The 21,513-nt window shown below is 38.7% G+C and overlaps 1 protein-coding gene across 1 annotated transcript in view; it reads right to left on the bottom strand.

The window, feature by feature from the left end:
- Nucleotides 1–21,513, bottom strand: part of LOC120516436 (stonin-1) — a 157,624-nt gene that overhangs the window by 27,376 nt on the left and 108,735 nt on the right. The window contains exons 4-6 of the mRNA XM_039738089.1: nucleotides 15,814–15,915; nucleotides 12,596–12,719; nucleotides 610–665 (exon numbers count right to left, since the gene is read on the bottom strand). Of these exons, the coding sequence (XP_039594023.1) occupies nucleotides 610–665; nucleotides 12,596–12,719; nucleotides 15,814–15,915 (282 nt within the window). The remainder of the gene's footprint in view (nucleotides 1–609; nucleotides 666–12,595; nucleotides 12,720–15,813; nucleotides 15,916–21,513) is intronic.

Genomic DNA, 21,513 nt, shown 5'->3' with positions numbered 1-21,513 from the left:
CCCCAACACTAGGAGATGGCTTAAGACACCTCACATAAAATGTGCTTAGTATTTTATAGCTGGGAGCGAAGTTAAGACAAAGGCTAAACAGACAAGAGAAAAACAGACACAAAAAACAGGGTTTGACCCAGACAGTCAGGTAATTGAGACAAGTATACCAGACTTATATGGAAAAGAGCATTTTCTTTCTGTTCTGTCCAAATTGGCAATCTGTGTTCATCCCACACTTGTTTCTTAATTTCATAAAGGTGACCATTGTATAGGCATTTGGCATCCTTGCCATTATTCTAGGTGTAGAAACTGTCACAAAGATTTCTCCATGACATTCACAACAAAAAAAAATAAATAAAAAAATGTTCCATAACTTATAAAGTCAGGGACAGGTTAAATTTTAAAGAAGCATTGCAAGTACAGTAAGCACACATGCATGAATCGATTACTCTGTACATGTAACAATATTAATCTTATGAATCTATTAAATTACTCACTGTCACAAAAAATGCAGAACATAACCCAAAATGGTACATTTTGGATAACTGCAACTTAAAAAAACTTTATCAAAATCAAATATAATTATTTTAAATGGATGGATTCTGAGATCAAACTCACCACATCAGTTGATGTAAAGTTTTGAACATTCTGACCAGCAGGAATTACAATTGATGCTACAAATTTAAAAAAACAAAACAAAAAAAAGTGCTTCAGACATTAAAATACTGAAATTTCTCAAAAGGAATAAAAAAAAAAGCTTTAAATAAAAGTGAATTTAAGTCAACATATTAAAATTGTATGTTCTCTAAAAGTAATACATCTAAAATTGAGCAAGTAGGGAAGCCATTATTTGAGATGGCACAATAACACTTTCTTTTCTGATAGTGATATTTAAATGTTGAGCATCTGATGATATCGATGTTAATGTGATATTTTTCTATTTAACAATTACTAAGCTGAGCTATTTGTATCAATTAAATTTAACTAAAAAGAACCATGCTCAAACTGGTCTAACAAACACGCACAAAAATATTTAAAAGTGTAAATCTGTGTAGTTTGTGCATTTTTAACAAAGAATTTTAACTGTATTATAATATTTGCACATCAAAAAAAGTCACAACAAAAGGTCTTAGTCATTCTCACAGCAGATGCAAGTTGCTTGTGTGTCTTCGCCAAATATCTGCAAACTTTAAGTACCCAATATCAGACTGGTATTTTTGCAAGAGAATACAAATTTTTTGCAAAATAATGTAACAGTACACAATTGTTTTTGTTTTTGACACGAGGGGGAAATTTTATTCTCCCATCAAAATTATTTTTTCTTGCAGTTGTGGCTCTGTATATATGTCTCAAAAAAAAATGTGCACATAACCATCCATCCATCCATTTTCTAACCCGCTGAATCCGAATACAGGGTCACGGGGGTCTGCTGGAGCCAATCCCAGCCAACACAGGGCACAAGGCAGGAACCAATCCCAGACAGGGTGCCAACCCAACACAGGACACACACACACACCCCAAGCACACACTAGGGCAAATTTAGAATCGCCAATCCACCTAACCAGCATGGCTTTGGACTGTGGGAGGAAACCCACGCAGACACGGTGAGAACATGCAAACTCCACGCAGGGAAGAGCCGGGAAGCGAACCCGGGTCTCCTAACTGCGAGGCAGCAGCGCTACCACTGCGCCACCGTGCCGTCCATCCCTTATTTACTCACTATTTAATTGGAGTTACACATCTTTCATTAGAAACATTAGCACTGCAGCTTTCTCAGGTCTCAGCCTAGTCCTTTCTGTATCAGTTATATTGGAGGAAGTGCTGAAGCATCTCTCACCTTTCACACTAAGAGTGTCAAATTAGACAAGGTTTCAAGTATTCATGTTAGAAATACCTCTATCATATATCTGCTGATGCGAATAAACGGACACGAAGTCACCTGAAGCTGTAATCCAGGAATAGGAGCTCGAGGGCTGAGTCACTTTCTGCTGAGATCCTGCCACTCACTATGGGAAAAACAATCAGTAGCCAGTCAAACAGTCCCCCAAGAGTCCTAAAAACCTAACGTTAGAAGGATTATTTTCGGGGGATCGCCAGGCTCCTAGTGCTGTCGGGATCGAAAGGCGGGTTCCCTAGAAAGCTCATTGAAAAGAAGACAGGATTAAAAAAAACATGTAGGAGGTGGAATAAGGACAGTGGAGGTAGATGGCCAGTGGAAGGAACTGGAGATATGAATTAGAAAAATACTGTGCAGAAATACACAGGGTTGTTGTAATGGAGGTCCTTATCGGATGGATATTTATGACAGATGGGAATTGGTTATTAAAGACCGTACGTTGGAAGCGGCACAAAAACGGAATGAGCTTTTAGTTGCTGAACTTAAGAATAGAAAGGAAAAAGAAGAGCTGCTTATAGCTTTACAGAAAGTGTAGGCTGATATGGGACCCCAGTCTGAAGGAAGGAGGAGAAGGAGTGATAAAAATAAAAAAAACTTTTATATCCAGTGCTCTCTTCTCCAACACTTTACCCACAACCCTTCCAGGCCACATTCAATCATTGCCCCAACGGCTCCTGTGGTTACCGATGCCCCAGTTACTGATGATTTCTTTGATGAACAATATCAGTGCGACCCCTCCTCACTTACACATCCTGATGATGAGACTGACGGCCACTTGTTAGGGGCTATGGGAGGCTCTTCTAACTTACATAAAAAGCCCTCCATTTCACAACGTGCTAGAACCAAAACCCTCAGAGATAAGACCCCTGAAAACCTTACCCCATTTAAGTCCCCTAAACCTTTAGCACCCACATTTTCATGCCCTTTAATTGAGGTTCCAAACCCCCAACACGATCCCACACTGCCACCAGGAAATGCTAACCCCACTACTGTAATGATACACGTAACTGAGATATTCAAGAGCTGAAAGACGTAGTGTCCGAATTGCCTGATCGTAAGGTAATCGGTGGGTTGAAGTTTGTGGAACAGGTGCAGCAGCTAGATAATATGTACAAACCCAGTGCAGCCGAGTGGACCCAAGTGCTACGCAGAAAGATGGGCACCATTTGAGCTACTGTCAATTATGGGCAGCATAATGGAGTACAGTGGCATTGGAATGAGGCATTGCCTCGTGGACAAAATAATGAGGGTCCTTTCCTTGCCCAATGGGAACCCGTGAAAACTGCAATAGCTGCAAAATATAAAAAGGGCACCGACTACCTTTTCAGCTGCCAAACAAAAGAAAGATGAGACAGTAGATGAATGGGCACACATTCAGGACTTGTTGACAAACCATTCTGGCTTAGACAGCCCAGACGACCGTAACAAGGCAGGAGTTCTGCCTTTTCTGTCAGGACTCAGAAGTGATATTCAAAATAAAGTACGCGTCCTGTATTTGGATGGGAAAGTGCCACTTTTGATGAAGTTAAAAAGACAGCGGAGCATGCTGAACGACAGACTAAACAAAGAGTCAGACACTCAGACCAAGTTAATCGCGGCACAAATGAATTATTATGCAGGTGGAGCTGCCTCAGGCGGGGGCGTGAAAGGACGTGGATTTTCCGAGAACAGGGGCGGCCGGAGAGGTCGTGGATTTTTACTTCCTAATCCGAATTCTTCGTCTGCTCAGCCGCCTCTCCCCTCAGATCAAGCACCTACACATCTTGCCTGTTACGATGGGACACTTCTGCCGCAATTGCCCACATCAGCTTCCTCCCCCGCCTTCCTTACCTGAACCTGAGGATATTCCTTTCACAGGGACCCCAGTCACTCTTTTCAGTTGCCTTTGCTCACTTGCCATGGGACACAGATCCTTTATTGACTTTGCTGAATGGCACTGAAACTGCTTTTCTAGTCTGCCTCGAGCGATACACTGACTGTTCTTATGCTTCTGGACAACCACATTTTTACTGGTGTCTAAACCTCTTCGAGTTCAGCTTCATTCCAGTGGTTCCACTTTGATGCACCGTTTTTTTTATTAAATCAGCTCTGCCCTGTTAATCTGTTAGGAAGGGATGATGACTAAGCTCTCCCTCTCTATTTCTCTAACCAAACGAGGGTTTCACTGTTCTATTCCTAAATTCCTGTGCCAAACCTCCCCCCACACTAAGCCCTCTTTTGCAGCCTGGACCCTGAACATCTCCTCACACACCATTCTTCTAAAGCCCTACACTCTTATATTCTTTTCCCCACTTGCAAGTCCCCAACACCCTCCACTGCACTGCCCAGTACTTTTCTGCTGAAGTGGACACACCTTGGTTAGAATCTTTTCTCTCTTCAGGTAATAGCCCAGAGACCCTTCATATCCCTTGCATTTTTTTCTCATGCAAACACAGCTGCTGCTGTCAGTGCACTTCACATATTCCCAAAGCGTTTTTTATTTGGAGGTTCGGTTCCCCATTTTTTCTTTAGCCAATTATAGCACCGTTCACTGAGCTGAAATTGGGGATTGGGTGGAACAATGTTTCAATAGGACGGACTGGCTGCATGTTGCTTCGGTATCTTTGATACCTCAGATCATTTGATAACTAAAGTTTGTGCTTCAAAATGATTTTTTAGTACATCGTGCCGTCCTTCCCTTTCTGCTTTTTCATTGCAAACCGCCTCTCCCACTTGGCTTTCCTCACTTCCCGATGCACTTTGGTCCCAGGGGAAAATGATTATGGAAGGATAGCACACTGTGAGCCACTGGTGATTTACCCAAAAATCATCCTTCTGCCCGCATCGCTCCCAGTATCCTCTGTCTCCAGCAGCAGAGGCTGGCATCTCCGCCGTACATTCCGATCTCGTGAAATGTGGAGCAGTCATTCAAGTTAAATACTCTCCAGTCAACTCCCCCGTTTTACCTGTTTAAAAGGCTGACGGTTCATGGCGTTTTTGTTCAAGATCTTCGACACGTTAATTCTGCAGTTTTCCTAGGGCACCTATTGTTACTAATCCTTCCACTATTCTTTCTACGATACCCTCGTCCGCCTGTTATTTCTCTGTTATTGACTTTGCTAACGCTTATAGTTGTATTCCTTTGCACCCCGACTCTCAATTCTGGTTTGCCTTTACTTTCCAAAACCGCCGTTGGACATGGACCGTTATGCCTCAGGGATATATTGTAGCCCTTGTGTATTGGATAAGCTCTTGCTCAAAATTTAAAAGGCTTTTGGCGAAAAGACAGTGTATTGATACAGTATGTGGAATGTTGTGTAGTACTACGGAAGCAGATTGTGCACGGGATACTCAGCAATTATTTAGCAGAAAATGGCCACAAAGTTTCTAAAACAAAATTGCAGTTAGTTCAAACAACTGTGAAAATATTCAGGTCATGACATTTCTTGTGAAACGAGAGCTCTCTCTCTCTCTAGCGACGTATAAACACCATTCAAAATCTTCCTAGACCAAGACCTGTTACAAAGCAACAGGTTGTGTCTGTATTAGGCATTATAGGATACTGCCGGCAATGGATTTTAAACTTCAATGAAAGAGCACAGCTTTTGCAACCCCTGATCTCCCCTTTCTGGTCAGGTGGCATGGAAAGATCAGGCTGGGAAGGCTCCTACTGTTTGTGCATGCGTTGGGACTGTTGACTATCTCGTCCATTCACTCTGTTTGTGGACGAAAAGGGGGGATATATGAATGCATTTTTTACACAACTCCATGGAGAAAAAACAAAGGCTTAGCCTATTTTTGAAAAATTGGATCCAGTGGCTGTGGGACATCCAACCTGTCTCAGAGCTGTAGCAGCCACAACAGAGGCCGTGCTAGCCAGTACAGATATGTGCTCATGAGCCCCCTAGTGGTAAAAGTGCCTCACGCCGTACACTCCATTTTAGTACAGGCTAAAACCTCACATCTCACTACTGCTAGGGAAATACACTACAAAATATACTCTGTACATTGTCAAAGCGTTACCATAGAAAGGTGCTCCACCTTAAATCCAGCTACATTGCTTCCAACTGAAAATCAAGGGAACCCCACAACTGTCATGATGAAATAACTAAGGTTATAAAACCTAGACCAGACCTACAGGAAACAACCGAATTTCTTCAAGTTTAAGAGCGCAGGCAGCTGAGTTGATAGCTCTCACCTGAGCTTGTCAGTTGTCAGAGGGAAAAATTGTAACTATCTATACTGATTCTAGATATGCTTTTGGAGTCTGCCATGATCATGGGGCATTATGGAAACTCAGGGGATTCAAGACCAGTACTGGCAAGCCCATTCAGCATCAAAAAACTAAAAGAATCCCTCTTAGAGGCCATAACGAAACCATCAAAGCTAGCGATCATTAAATGTCAAGCTCACACAGGAAAACAGGATCCTGTCAGCAAAGGAAACAAATTAGCTGATCATTTTGCTAAACGGGCTGCGTATAATAACACACCAATCTTTTATTCCAACAGAGAAATGACCAGGACACTGATAATCAAATTATTTCTTTACAGAATGCAGCCACGGACACAGAGAAGAGAAAATGGTCCAAAGAAGGGTCCCTCTCTGATGGAGTCTGGACCCATAAGCAAACTAACAAACCTTTCCTCCCAAAGCTTCTTTCCCAGGTATGGAAAAAATTGCCCATGGCCTAGACCATGCTGGAAAAGACGCCATGGTTCAAGATGTTGAAAAATATTGGGAAGCTGTAGGTTTCTCTACATATGCAGAGCAGTTCTGCAGGTGCTGTGCATTATGTCAAAAGTTTAATGTAGGAAAGGGCACCCAGGTAAGTCCCGCCGTTACACCTAACCTAATGGGTCCATTAGAACACCTTCAAATGGACTTCATTGAATTAACACCATCAAAGGGGTACCGATACTGTTAGTAATTGTTGATGTGTTCTCCCGATGGGTGGAAGCTTTCCCTTCCAAACATGCAGATGCCAAACCTGTGGCAAAAGCTTTGATAAAGGAAATCATTCCTAGATGGGGAATACCACAGAAATTACAAACTGATAATGGCACCCACTAAATTCCGTTATAAATGAATTAACCACCTGGCTCCAGATAAATGTGCATCATTATTGCAAATACCACCCCAGAGTGGAGGTATTGTGGAACGATGCAATGGTACCTTGCAATCTAAATTGGCTAAAATCTGTGAGCAAACAAATTTAACTTGGCCTGATGCTCTGCCTCTGGCCTTGATGGGATTAAGGGGAAGAACACATTGGCAGTTAGGGCTGTCGCCATTCGAAATTCTGACCGGACGGCCCATGCCAGTCGGCATGGTCATAGGTAATGTTACACTGCATACTGTGGACAATGATCTTCTTTCCAGTCTTACAGGTCTCCGAGCTTCTCTGAAGGAAGTCCACGAGCAGGTGAATCAGGCCTGGAGAACTAGTCCTCCATCAAAGGACTCCCCAATTCCATTAGGAACCTGGATTCTGGCTAGAGATACTCGAAGGAAACATTGGCATCACCCTCGGTGGAGAGGACCGTTCCAAGTTCTGCTGTAGACACCACATGCTGTTAAAGTTGAGGGACTGCCTGCTTGGATTCACATCTCACATTGCAAAAGATGGCACCCTTGATTGTGGTCCTACTATGTCTTTCCATCCCCTTGTCGACTGCTCTGGTCACCTTGACTTTTCCTTTCGGAATCACCACATCAGTTCAGGTGGATTTCTGTTCTATTATTGACTGTGGGACTGATCGACAAATCCAGTGGAACTGGTCTGACAAATATGTGTGTGTAACTGTTACAAACTCTGGATTCGAAGTAACTGTGACATGTGGGACTGGGTTTTGGCTAATACTGAACTGATGACTGGGGTTTATCAACCCTATAAGGCCCAGAAGTATGGTCTGAAATATCGTTTTCTATTAAAAGGACATGCCCCTCATGAATGTGCGAATACCATTGTAACCCTTTGATCATTACTCTGAAGAACCCTTCTTTACATGATTCAGGAACCTGTATTTTAGGGGCATGTGTATCTGGAATAGATCCTCTAGGGAGATTTCAAATTAAGGTTGAGAACCCTGTTACTAACACCTCCCATTTCCCCACACACACACCCTCTCTCCTACCCCTGGTCCAAACCCGCCCCTGTCAAGGTCATGAATATTTCCACCTCTTCTTCCACTTTTCTATTGAAATTGGGTATGGGGATCAGAACCGTTGGCTGCAATGGGTATTATATTCGGCTAGACAAGTGAATCAATCTGATTGCTATGCATGTGCTACAGCTAGGCCACATTTGGCCACTGTCCCTTTTCCTCTAACATATCTGATCCTACTGGCCTTCCTTGCCTACTTGCCCTTTTTATCTCTTCCTCTATTCCAATCGACTCTAATTACATTACACTTTCCCTTCTTTTTCCCCCTACTCTTCTCATGACTCCCCCGATATTCCAGCCTGATGAAGGTATTTATACCTGTTTTTAGAAACCTCACTTCCTCTCGTGGCACAAATGTTGGTAATATCCCATCCTCTTTTTGTTTCCAAACTTTTCCGATTAATTCTTCCTCTTTAGCTTCCAAATTATCAATTTTTCTGATTACTCAGAATACTGATATTTGGTGGATGTGCCATAGGTCTAAATTGCTTGACATCCTTCCACCTGACTGGACTGGCACTTCTGCTTTAATACAATTTGTTATGCCTTTCCGACTTTTCCCTTTAACTGCCTTCCATGTGTCGACCATGTTTGGCCGACATCGTCAACCCCATTCTGTGGACCCTTCCCAGTTTTCCCTACATGGCCCTGGGGTGTATTTTGATTCCATTCGAGTCCCTCGTGGAGTCCCTGATAAGTTCAAGGCAAGGGACCAAGTTGTTGCCGAATTTGAGTCTATTTTTCCTCAGGTTACTATAAACAAAAATGTAGATTGGATTAATTACCTCTATTATAATCAACAAAGATTCTTAAATTTTACTAAAGAAGCTGTTGAAGGTATCCATGAGCAACTTGATAAAACATCCCTCATGACCTGGCAAAATCGATTGGCTTTAGATATGCTCTTGGCTGAGAAAGGAGGCGTTTGTGCTATGTTTGGTGATGCATGCTGTACCTATATCCCTAATAATACAGCTCCTGATGGATCAATCACCCGTGCTTTAGCTGATTTGACATGAACTAGCTACTAATTCTGGCATTTCTAATCCTTGGGACAAATGGTTTATGTCCACTTTTGGGTCCTGGGGCCAATGGCTTAAATCAGTTTTCATCTCTCTTACGGTTTAATTGTTCTCCTGCTTGTAGCTTGCTGTATTGTTCCCTTGATAAGATACATTGTATCCAAGTATTTTACTGCCTCTATGGCAAAGGCTTACTTTTTACACAAAGAAAAAATGCTTCAGATCAGCACATCCACCCCACACTCCTCCGCCCACTCCACTCCATCCTCCTCTCCTACCCTTTCCTACTCAACTCTCCCTGATCAAATATTTTTGTTTGCTAAAAAAGGGGGGAATGTGGAAGACGAATGTTCTCTTCGTTCCCTTGTACTAATTCATGTCTGAGAAGTAAGCTTTACAAAACCATGTAATAGCATGCTTTGTTTTAGCAAACAGAAAAATGTTTGTGCAAAGGACTCAAGGTCTGAGCATTCCACACATGAGTCTGCCTTATCACGTTTTCCCTTAGCTTACATCTGAACACCATAACAAAAGGAGCCAAGAAATCAAGTTGCACAAGGGGCGTTTAAAGGGCTAAAGGTTTGTGTATAATAAATGTGTTGACTGTTACATTTTATAATGATATTAAATTACGCATTCTAGGGGTATAAAACTGGACCCCACCCAACAGACGGGGTTCAGAAGAGCCCTGACGCTGTCATGTATATTTGATTGTCTGCTTTTCTGAAACTCTTCTCACCGTGACTCTAAAAATAAAGCTGCTTTATAACCGCACCTGCTGTCGGGTCTGAGATTTCGTCCACAATGGTGATCACCTCGATAGACATGTTAATGGGGGTACGGTTGGAATGATAAAGGAAATGGGTACCTGAACAATGTAAAGTAAGTCTAAAATACCTACACAATAACTATAATTGTAATAAACGAACAATAAAACAGTGGAAAAGACGTAGATTAAATAAAAAGGCTGTAGTTATCAGCAGAGAGACGTGAATCCCGTGGCGAAGCAAGGAAGGGAATGTAGAGAGCGGAGCGACGGACGGCCTTATATAGGCAGGCAGCCAACAATGTGGGAGGCGTTGGGATGGGGGACCCAACGCCGACTCACACGGTGACCGAGCTGCAGGCTATGGACGTATATATGTACGTTAGTAGGATTCAGTTAGTGTTAGGAACCCGCGTACCAAATTTCTTGAAAACGGGCTCATAAGTAACAAAGACCATTGAAAAGTTCAATATGGCGGCCAACAGTGGCATCATACCACCGTAATAAGTACGTACATTGGTTTCGGTTAGCGCCGGGAAGCCACCTACCAAATTTAGTGAAGATGGGGCCATAAATAAGAAAGTTCAACATGGCGGATGTTGTCGACCGTTCTGATCATTACGCGTAGAACTTCTAAATGAAACCTGCTTAACTTTTGTAAGTAAGCTGTAAGGAATGAGCCTGCCAAATTTCAGCCTTCTACCTACACGGGAAGTTGGAGAATTAGTGATGAGTGAGGGCTTTGCCTTTTATTAGTATAGATTCTACTTGAACACTATCCAACATGTAATGAGATATTAAATACATTTTCAAGAAACAACATTATTAAATTTTATTATTGTAACAGTTGACAAGTATCAAAATTATCAGGGACTTGGTAACTTGATAAAACTGAAAAAAGAGTACAACAAAGGAAGCAATGGTGCTTAAGATGCAATACTAGGAATGTTAAATTAACAACTAATTTTTATAAACTTATCACTCTCCAGTTATTCTTTATGGAAGACAGGTTATCCTGATAATGGTGCCTTTTTCAATAAGGCGACAATACAAAACAGAGGATCTAGTGATTAACACTACACAACATGATGGGTGAACACACTAATACAGTATTTAACATAACCTGAGAAAAAAATGAATCCAGACTTTTACAGTGAAGCCTAATGATATGAGAATCAAGACTTTTCATAAGCCCTAAAATGAATGCTATTTACAATAATCCTACAGTACACGCTACAATCATTTGATACAATCTAACGTACTGCTTCCAGGAATGTGTGATAAAGATGGAAGTTTTACTGTGGTATTTCCAAGTATGTTTCATAAGTTTGGGGGAAAAAAAAATTCCCCTTTTCCCTGTGATCTGCCATTTAAATGTGTGGAGAAAGCATAGTTGAAAGTTGTCACTTAATCACTTTTAATGGGCAGATGTTCACCTTCACCTTCCCATGAATATGGTAAGCACTACACCACAACAAAACTAGCCATAAATTAGTTACTTCGTTCTGCTCTCATTCTACACTTCACTGCAACAGTACTTAGACTGGAGGATCATTCTGGCTAGTATCCTGCTAAGTAAAAGTAGTCGTGATATAGTCCTAGTACTGCAGTTGGCTGTGTGAGACTAAGGTGTGTGACAAATTAAATAACTTAATTAGTTGGGAGAATAACATCAAATTCTTAGTTTTCTCCCACAAAACTGTTCTCAGCTAAAAAAATAAAAAAGGTTCATTTAGCTGCATCTCGTCTGCAGGATTGCTTTTGTTTTCCTTTTTCTCCATTGACTCAATATATCCACAGCCAAAAAACAGAACTGAAGTAGTAAAGGACACTTTTGGGTATTAAGTAATTCTGGAAAGGAAATAAAATTTTGACTTTGTTACTAGTTTCAGTTTTGGGACTTCAGTACCAATCTTAAAATACTTCTGAAACAAATAATGGATAACTCCAAAACTCAGCCTCCCTCATGTGTGTTCACAATTGCTAGACTCCCTGGTGCACCTCCCAATCACTCTATACCACACTCCACTCCACTTTCCACTTGATAACCATGAAGGCAAGATCAAGGTGTAGAATGTAGTTTCATTTAATAAAATCTATGAAACAGACATTTCCACAACTGCAATAGCAAATGCCAAGGGAAGGGGAGGTTACTGGCAGGAATGTTGAGATTACTTCCAGTACTGAAAATCCCAAATTGCTGATGCTGCATCATCTTAAAATGTGAGTTTTTCTGTGCTTTTCCAGTACAGGTATACTGGACCACGTTAACTGTAGTACTGGCCTTTTACCAAAATACACCTCCTCTGCAAGACGTTTCCTTTGCCAAGTAAGGAAGCAAGGAAAAAGGCTTTACTATATAACTTTTTATTTGAATCATGTGCCTGTACTGACACTGGCAGCCAAACCTGCAGTCTGCAACATTTTTACATGTCAACTGAAATATTCAAGGACATTTTTTAAGAAATGACAAAAACTTATAAAGTTCAGATATAGACAGACAGACACCATTTACTTAAAAACATAATAGCTTTAATACATAGATGAACCTAGCAGCTGCTTGGTCTTCGGCTTTAAGGGGATTTGAACATTTTTTTCTTTTAAATAAAAATCTATTTTTTTTTTTTACAATTAAGCAAAAAAAAATTAATATTTTAAAACATTCCCAAATATACAGCCATTAGAATTCCAATGCAAGCTTCTCAAGTAACACAGTTTTTCAGCAAAGACAGTTTTCAATTGTAAAATAGTTATCCGAAAGTTAAAATCAAACCTGTGGACTTCTGTAGAGTATGGTTAAAGTTTGGGGGAAGCTGAAGAACAAAATTTGAAGGATTAAAGGTCTCATTTACAAATCCTTCAACTGCTTTGGACTGCATGATCTTGGACTCCCACATCTAGAAGGGGAGAAAACAAAAAATCTAAATTAAGGGGAATTCCAAATAGATTTAAAACTAACACACACAACTGAAAAAGGAGTTTAAAAAAGGTTTATTCAAAACATGACCTTCAGCAATGACAACTATGAGGAATACGTTGAAGCCGAAGATGCAGCCATAATAGATTTACCTGTTTTGCTAGTGAATTAGCTGGTTAATTAGTTGTTCCATTAAACTCTAAAATTACATTCGCCAAAACAGCATAGCAGCATACCTCATTATCAAGTGTAAGATCTAGCTGAACACTATCAAGGCTGCTGTCAAGAAAAGTCAGCATCAACAATCAACATTCAAGCATCAACAAAGGCTGTTGGAGTGCATGGTTTGGTTTTTATCCTATAAATGTCACTAAAGACCAGTGGTTCTTAAACTGTGGGGTGGGCCACCCTACAGGGGCACGAAATAACAAAAAGGGGGGGTGCAAAGATGTGAAAAAAAGAAAACAAGAATCAAAAATATGAAAAATAAATCTATTGAAACCAAAACAAATTAACTTAAACTACATTCTGATATTAGAAAAATAAATATAGATTTAGATAAATGTTGATAAAAGTTAAGTAGATAATAAAATATGCATCTAATATATCATTAATTAAAAAAAAGAACAAATTGGTATTAGTGGGCTCCTTTCAAGAAAACGTTAGGGGGGCGCGATTAAAACCGTTATGAAAACTCGCAAATACTTAAAAGGTTGAGAAACGCTGCTAAAGACCATGAGATGAACTTGGTCTTGTGCATTTCAATCACATTCTTGCTTACAGTACTGCATCAATACAGATATTATCATAAGAAATACTCCACAGAAAACATTTTGTATATTGATGTGGACTTAAGAGATTTCACTGTCAGAGAAAGATTGAGCTGCCAGAAGAAAGAAAAGTAACTTCAACAATGCTGCTGAATTTTTCCTAAGCGTGAGTGAGAGCGATATTGCCAATATTCCAAAGTGTTTTCTTTTCAAGTGTTCCCTTGCCAAAGGAGCTCATTAACAGAGATCTTGCAAGAAATGCATTTCTTATCATCAGATATGAAGCTGAAATAACTCCACTTTTAAGTTCTTTGGTCTTCGGCTCTCCACTATATTTTTATTGCCCCTCCCCTCTATTCCCCCAACTGTATCTCACAACCTGATTAATGGCACACTTGGCCCATGAAGTGATATGCATAATTTTACAAGGTAACTAATTAATAACAAATCTACTTGACAACTACAGTGGATTCATAAAGTATTCATACCATTTCATTTTCCATAAACTTTGTGTTGTAGAGTATTTTAAATGCATAAATTTGCCATCAGTCTACACTAAGTCATAATGACAGTGCAAGGCAAAGAAAACTAAAACGATTAAATGATTCAAGCATTCACATACTGTATGTAAGTAACTCTTATGAACACAATATGTTAAAAAAAAAAAAAAAAGAGGATATATGCCAAGTGGGGCAAGGACTTAATGCTGCTGCCTAGCCAAAAGAACAGTGATCATATCCTGGGAGCTCTGTGTGTCGAGTTTGCATCGTCTTCCTGTCTCTGTGTGGGTTTCTTCCAAGTGGTGTGATTTCCTGACACAATCCAAAGACCTGAAACCTTGGTGAACAGGCTTTGCTGTTATCTCTAGTGTGTGTGTGTATTCACCCTGAGATGAACTAGCATCATGTATAGGGATTGCTCCTGCATTCCACCTTTTGCTTGCTGGGATAGGCTAGACCTACCTAATGACACCACCCTGGATAAACAGGTTAGGAAAACAGAGGTCTATTCAACCCTAATATGTGTGTTTTTTAGGCACATGCAATTCAAAAAATAAGCTTAACAAAATGCACAAAAAAAAAAAAAATCAAAGCTGAAATCTGTAGAAATCTGTCTGCAATAATAGACTATCCAATATCCAATTGTAAGGCACAAACACTAGCTCTTATGCCGATATTAAATAAAGCCAAGCTTTATATAGATAAACTTTAAAATTATTAAAACCATACTATAAAATTTAAAAACAGATGTCCAAATGTGTTGGAGTCTGCTTTCTGCAATCCATACCTAGTATTGCTTAATAGTAACGTAGCAAGAAAAAAAATCTACATTGCAATAATTAACAAGATGCTGAGGCATTTTTACAGGAAACTCACAGTGCACAAGTACGAATCATTCTGTTTTCACACAAGTCACAACCAATATGAACCCATCATTCAGTAAAGATAGAATCTGGAGAAAAATGGCACAACTGAGATTTCTTTACAAGGTTTTTACAGCTTATTCGTCATAGTAGAGAAAGAAGCTTTACAGCCCAGAGCAATGTCAGATTGAAGCCACTGCTCCTCTGGATTAAAAATAGCCAGTAGTGCTGTTGTGACTCATTAGTAGGACAACTTTAAATGGTAAGAGGCACCCAAGGAAAAGGAATTTATAAAGTGGCTCAAGAGAGGCTCACTCTTCTTCCTTCCTCTAAAAAGTTAACTGGTAAACATACAAAAAAAATGAATATATAACACATCTATACAAAATGAAGCAGATAATTAAAATAAAAGCAAAACACAAAGAAGCGAATACTTTGCTTGCTCAATTAACTGAGCCATAGATGTTACAAACTAAACCATTTACTTAACCAAGAATGTTGGAAAATATGGCATTGTTAACTTTTGACAGTGTAGATAAACTGATTGAAAATAAAACCTGTCACCAATGTTTGAACAACAAGGCTAAAAAGTGTCTGCTTTAACTTAATGTGGTACAGAACTATTTATTTCATTACCTCAGCTCTGACAACAAAATCCAAGTGTCTACTCAATTTTTGATTAGTGTTTAATTTGCCCTTCACTTGACCCCAAATGACCAACAGATCAGCAGAATTTTCCCTGCTACAGTAGTATATTTAAATATAGCAGGCCTTTCAAGGATTAAATGCATAAAACAAAAGCAATAATTGTGAATATAGAGAATAGTTAAACCATGTATTAGGACACCAAGCTCACAATATGCCATTGCTGTTTTTTTCTGTTTAACTGATTATACTGTAAATCTATTGAAATAATGACTTTATGCATACTGACCACTCACTTGTTTAAGGTCTTTGAGAACTTGTTCTTCTATACCTTCATCAACGAAAATCTCATGCACACTCTCAATGACATCCTCAATTATAGATCTGTACAGTTTAGGCTGTTAAAAAAGAAAAGGTATTTAATAAACTTTGGAACTGAGAAATATAATGCTGGCAATTAAATGTAAATGATTATTCACTGTAGACAACAGCTAAAGAGTATTTAGAGGATTGCAATTCATCCAGAATTTGTAAAAAAAATAAACATTGAAGTTTTAAAAAAAAGTGTTCTTAAAGAGGTCTCTTGTGTATCTATAACATACTTGAAACAGTACTGCCTTTTTTATATTTTCATTTTACAGTGATGTTAAACTCTTAATTTGCTTAACCGTTACATCTTCAAATATGACCCACTTTTGAGATTGAAATCAGTAAATATCTAAATATCCCCTTGGGATTAATAAACTTTAATGTAATCTAAAAGAATCCTAAATTTCATCTGTTCGGGATTAAACTAACTTTTTCTACATTTCCTCAATTAAATGAACAGTTAAAAGTAAAAAAAAAAAAAAAAAAAAAAAGAAAAGTAGAGCGACTGTTCAATTAAAAAAACAATCGCAATTAGTTGCACAGTTAATTTTTTATTGAAATTAACTGCATATTAATCACAATGTGAGTGCATATTTCTCAAAATTACATATTTCCCACGTAAATGCATATTATGCATAATAGTCTTTTTCTGTAAATAAGAAATACTCTGTGAACAATTGCTAAACCAATAATCACTTGCATATGCTTATTAAATTATTCTAGTTAGTTTATGGAACAGTTTTCTGTAACAGAAACAACTAAATAAATAAACAAACACCGATCAGTCAACAGCTCAAAGTTTTGTTTTTTTAAATCTACATAAAAATGCAAATTAATCAAGCACTTTGATTGAATCTGTCAATAATTATGTCTTTAAAATATGAAGATGAAAAATAAGATACTATTGATCTTCAAACTATTTATTCAGGTCCTGTTGCATAAGCACACCATACTAAGATATGGGGGAAAAAGTTCATAAGGGATCAACATTGGAAAATGTTACTTTTGAAATTAACTTAGTTACATCACTCATTACTTACAAGAAAAGTAACTAAAGATTTTATATAGTTACATATTATAAAATGTAATGCATTACAAATTGTTACTTTTGCATTACCTTTTCTTCTAGTAGAGGTATAAAACCCATACTTTTAATTCAAATAAATATTTCCTTGAACAAAATGGAGAAAATGCTGCAACCTTTATTACTAACCCGTTCCAGATAAAGATGGTAGCATAAAGCTGGATTCAATGCTATTCATTTTGTTATATTTTAAGCCTTTGCTATTTCTTAGGATGTCAGTTCTAGTATTGGGTATATTAGAACAAACTCCATTGAAGCTTATTTTAAACTTAAATGTAGCGGTCAACTACTCATCAGTTAAGAAGGTACATGTATTGTGAAGGTCATGAACTGTGAAGGAAAACACCCATCCCCTTTTTCCATTCTCAACACAAGGCTCCGAAAATATTCACGGCATGAACGCTAGCTGCTGTGCAACTTGGTCACACTGTTTCAACATATCTACAGCAAACAACTGGATTAAAACTAAACGGACACTTTATAGGTTACTGCTAGTAGACTGCATGGCGTCGTACATTCTTTTCTGGTTGTCTGTGGAACTGAACGCTACAAAGGTGCAGCATACCATCCAATACATTTGTTTCTTACTTTTCAGCCAGTGCTACTGCAATCATCACTGGCTCCCTGTGACCCTAAACTGGGTGGATTATTTAACCCTCAGCACATATAGGTTCAAATGCATACCTAGATCTTCTTTTCATTTGATTGTCAGATGTGCATGTGCTTAACCTCTTTCTCACTAGCAGTCACCCGATGACCGAAACCCATACAAGCATGATGTTACAGCCTCATTAAGTAATGTCTTGAGGGGAAAAAGGCAATTCTTCGGCAAATTAATGCAGTAATAATTTTTTTTTTTTTGAGTGGAGGGAATAAGCTTTCATAGTAATTCATTTTTTTTGCTTGTTTTATATAATACTGGTAATGCTATTTTTCAAATGCACATCAATGTAGCCCAACACAACACGAGTACTAGGTAACTTGGCACACTCCCATATGGGCAGAACAGGACCACAATATGTAACAGGCAATGAAAAGGATTAAGGGGCACAAACAACAACAAACTTGATGTGCTATATGCTATTTTTTAAATTAATATACTACTGTCCTCTTTTTAATATGGCAAATTAGCCAGTGCAACGGCTGACCCAATGTGCAAGGTTTGCCAGTGGATTTGAATGGGATATTCAAGTTTGCAGGAAAAATGTCACATTTTAACGAAGGGCACATCTCTTGTCAGAAAACGGTGACAATTAAAGTGGCTCGAATAGATTTAACTCTCTTTAGAGTGCATATTAAATACCACAGTCCATTGGTGCCCGAGTGCCCAGCAAAGGGTTTGAGTTAAAATAAGGCATGTATGATAACAGTTGAATTTCTCAAAGTAGAAACTACTTGGGGCACAACTTTTAAACCGTCTGCACCACTTTTAATCTGACGGATATGTGTTGTAGCACATCTTTCACACAGTACAGGAATATATGCAGTCATGTTTCCTGTATAAATGACATTTAGAGAAATCTCTAAAAACCAAAAGGAGCATGTGCACTTCATCTTAAAATGCTAATGACTATCACCTTTTGTAAGCTAGTTGTGCCCCGAGTAGTTTCTACTTTGAGAGATTCAACTACTGTATTATCATACACCAGTAACGGCGTACTGCACGATAACGTGCAGTGAATACACTCGACTTGAGCATTCCTAGTTTCCATATTCTTTCCCTGTACGGTTATCATTCCTTGGCTCAGAGGTTGATGCGCTTGCCGCTTCCTGAGCAGCTCTTCTTTTCTCCACCCTAACGGCCCGCTGCTTCTCTTGTTCGCCTGCATCTTTTCACGTTAAAACTGATTAAGTTAGTTTTTGTTTTGCAATTACTTAGTAAGTTTTCTTTAAATTTTCACTTAAGCTGGCACTTAAGTCTTCAATCTGCCTCAAGAATGATTAGATTAAAGATATGAAGAGGTAGGGGAAGTGACCGCGAAGGTGGTAGGGAAATGAGGACGGCGCCGATACGCATACGCCCGCCCTGCCGAGAGTTGATTCTCTAATAAAATAAAGAGAGTAATAAAAATCATCAACCTGAAAGCGGATAATAGATGTCACGTAGTATATGTGTGCCAAATTTCAAGTCTATAGATGAAACGGTTTGCGAGTTATAGGGGATTTAAAATCCTAGACAGACAAAAGAACAGCCACGGTAGCGTCAAGCCCTTTGCTGGACACTCGGCATTGCACTTCATAACGCACACAAGTATGCAATCTGAAGCAACAAATCAACGGACATTACCTGCAACATTTAAACTTAGAACAAAGCTTTCGCACAGTTTCTTTAGTCATCCTACCTTTATTGTCCCTACGCAATAAATACGTTAAATACTTTAATGCCAAAAAAAACAAACAAGATGCCTCACTCTTTGTTCTTTAACCAGCACCTAATATCTACCGGGGACTAACGTAAATTTTAGCCTGTATACTGCCCGACTTTCTGTTCTGTTTTAGCTACTTCGCATTCTTAAATTCATACTGTTTGTAAATGAAAACGCGCGTTACAAACAATACATTGAATTGTACGTTTATAGAAATTGCATTTGAAAATAGCGATTATATACAAATAAATGAAAAGCAGCGGAGTTAAAACAAAATCACTGACAAAGCTTGGTTTAAAGAGCTCTAAATATGCACGGAAGGTTATGTTGAACGCAAAAAATTATTTTGAGCTTTGTCCGGTCAGACTTAACGTTTAATATTTGGAATGTTTTAATAAAGTACAATGCGATACGGTTTGAAGCTCTGACAGAAAGTTCTCTAAACTTTGCCCAGCCGTTGCAATTCCAGTGCGTTTAGTTAGACGTGGCGTTTTTACAAAACGCTGAAACACAATGGTTGTGGGAGGACAAGCTGTTGCCAAAGGATAATACTTTACCACTGGGTTTGAGTTTGCCATCATCATTCTGGAGTTCCTTTATCTCGGTTTTCGTCGTCAAAGATTTTATTTTCCGACTTCAACATTCACCGCAAATTCGGAATTAGAGATGTAATGCAGTTTTCATCGTACGCCGAATTAGGGTGATTAATTGACGCAATAAGAACAAGCAACAGCCTCTGGAAAAAAAGAGTCCAAGTTTTAGTAACGAAGGAAGTCTTTTTAATGACGTTGGGATTGCATCTCGTTTAATTCAACCAAAGCTGTAAAGTTACCACTTTCGAGCAGAGTGGAATGAGACTGACCCTTCGTGTCCTTACGCGCTCAATTACGGAGTCGGGAAGCGCGCCTGCGCATTTTTACGGATCTATCATTTGTTGAAATTCAAAATGACCAAAAGTAACGGAGAGAAAATAAATCTTGGGAAATGTGGTAAAAGCATCGTTGTAAGTAATAACAGGAATATTGCATATGTCAACAAAATTAAACACATAAAAATGTTTTCATTGTGAATAGTTAGTAGCAGAGTTGAAGATGTTAAGATTTGCGTTGTGTGTGACGAGGATGGACCGGATTAGGAACTGAGAACATTAGTCGCCTAGAGTCGCCTTACGTTGGACTGTTGGGAGAAAAAGTCAGAGAGGCGAGATTGCGTTGGTTTGGACATATGCAGAGCAGAGATGCTGGGTATATTTGGAAAAGGATGTTAAAGATAGAGCTGCCAGGCAAGAAGAAAAGAGGAGGTTAATGGATGTGGTGAGAGAGGACATTAAGGTGATGGGTGTAACACAGCAAGATTCAGAAAACAGGAAGATATGGAAAAAGATGATCAGCTGTGGCGACCTCTAATGGTGGCAGCCAAAAGAAGAAGTTATTTTTATCTGCACAATAAAAAATATAATTAGAATGTTCACGTCACATCTAAATACAAGACTGAAAATAATTTTAATCAAAATCTAACACATTACACAATTTGTCATGTGTATAATATTGTTATTGGTCAGTTTAACATTAGAATTATTAGTCAGTCTAATATTTTTAAACATACTCTATATGTAAAGAAATCAACAATACATATTTATTCATCTACATATAACTTTGTCTTCTTAGTTTTTGAGATCCAAAACTTAGTTTGTTAGCCAGTTGCTTGTACACTTTTTCTTATGCGTTCATCCAGCACCAGTCTGCCATCATACAGACATATCTATCTATCTATCTATGTGTTATATAGTGCCTTTCACATTTTGTGTATAGGAACTCCAGAAGATTCCTAAGTGATGTTATGTCAAACTGCTGTGTTCACTGTCAACACAACACAAGTCATAGTTTCCTGGATTATGTTATTCATAGTTTTTCTGTATTACAACACATACTGTATATTGCAGTGGTATAGCATCCTGCAGCATGAGGGTCAGACCCTTGGTTGGGTAAAGTGGCCCTATAATACACCACTGAAAGGTCTCACCCTTAACTGTATAAAGCAGTTAGTAAAAAGTGACATATGGAAAAAACATGAAGTAAATGTGACAAATTATTGAGACACCTTGTAGTTTCCAGAAAGCATAAGGTTTACACTTTTTTATATACAAAGAAGCTTGTAGATTATATAGTGTCTATAAA

Source organism: Polypterus senegalus, chromosome 16 (assembly GCF_016835505.1).
Source record: "Polypterus senegalus isolate Bchr_013 chromosome 16, ASM1683550v1, whole genome shotgun sequence".
Classification (NCBI taxonomy): domain Eukaryota; kingdom Metazoa; phylum Chordata; class Cladistia; order Polypteriformes; family Polypteridae; genus Polypterus; species Polypterus senegalus.
Note: the sequence above shows the minus strand (reverse complement) of the source record. Positions and strands in the feature narration are given on the sequence as shown.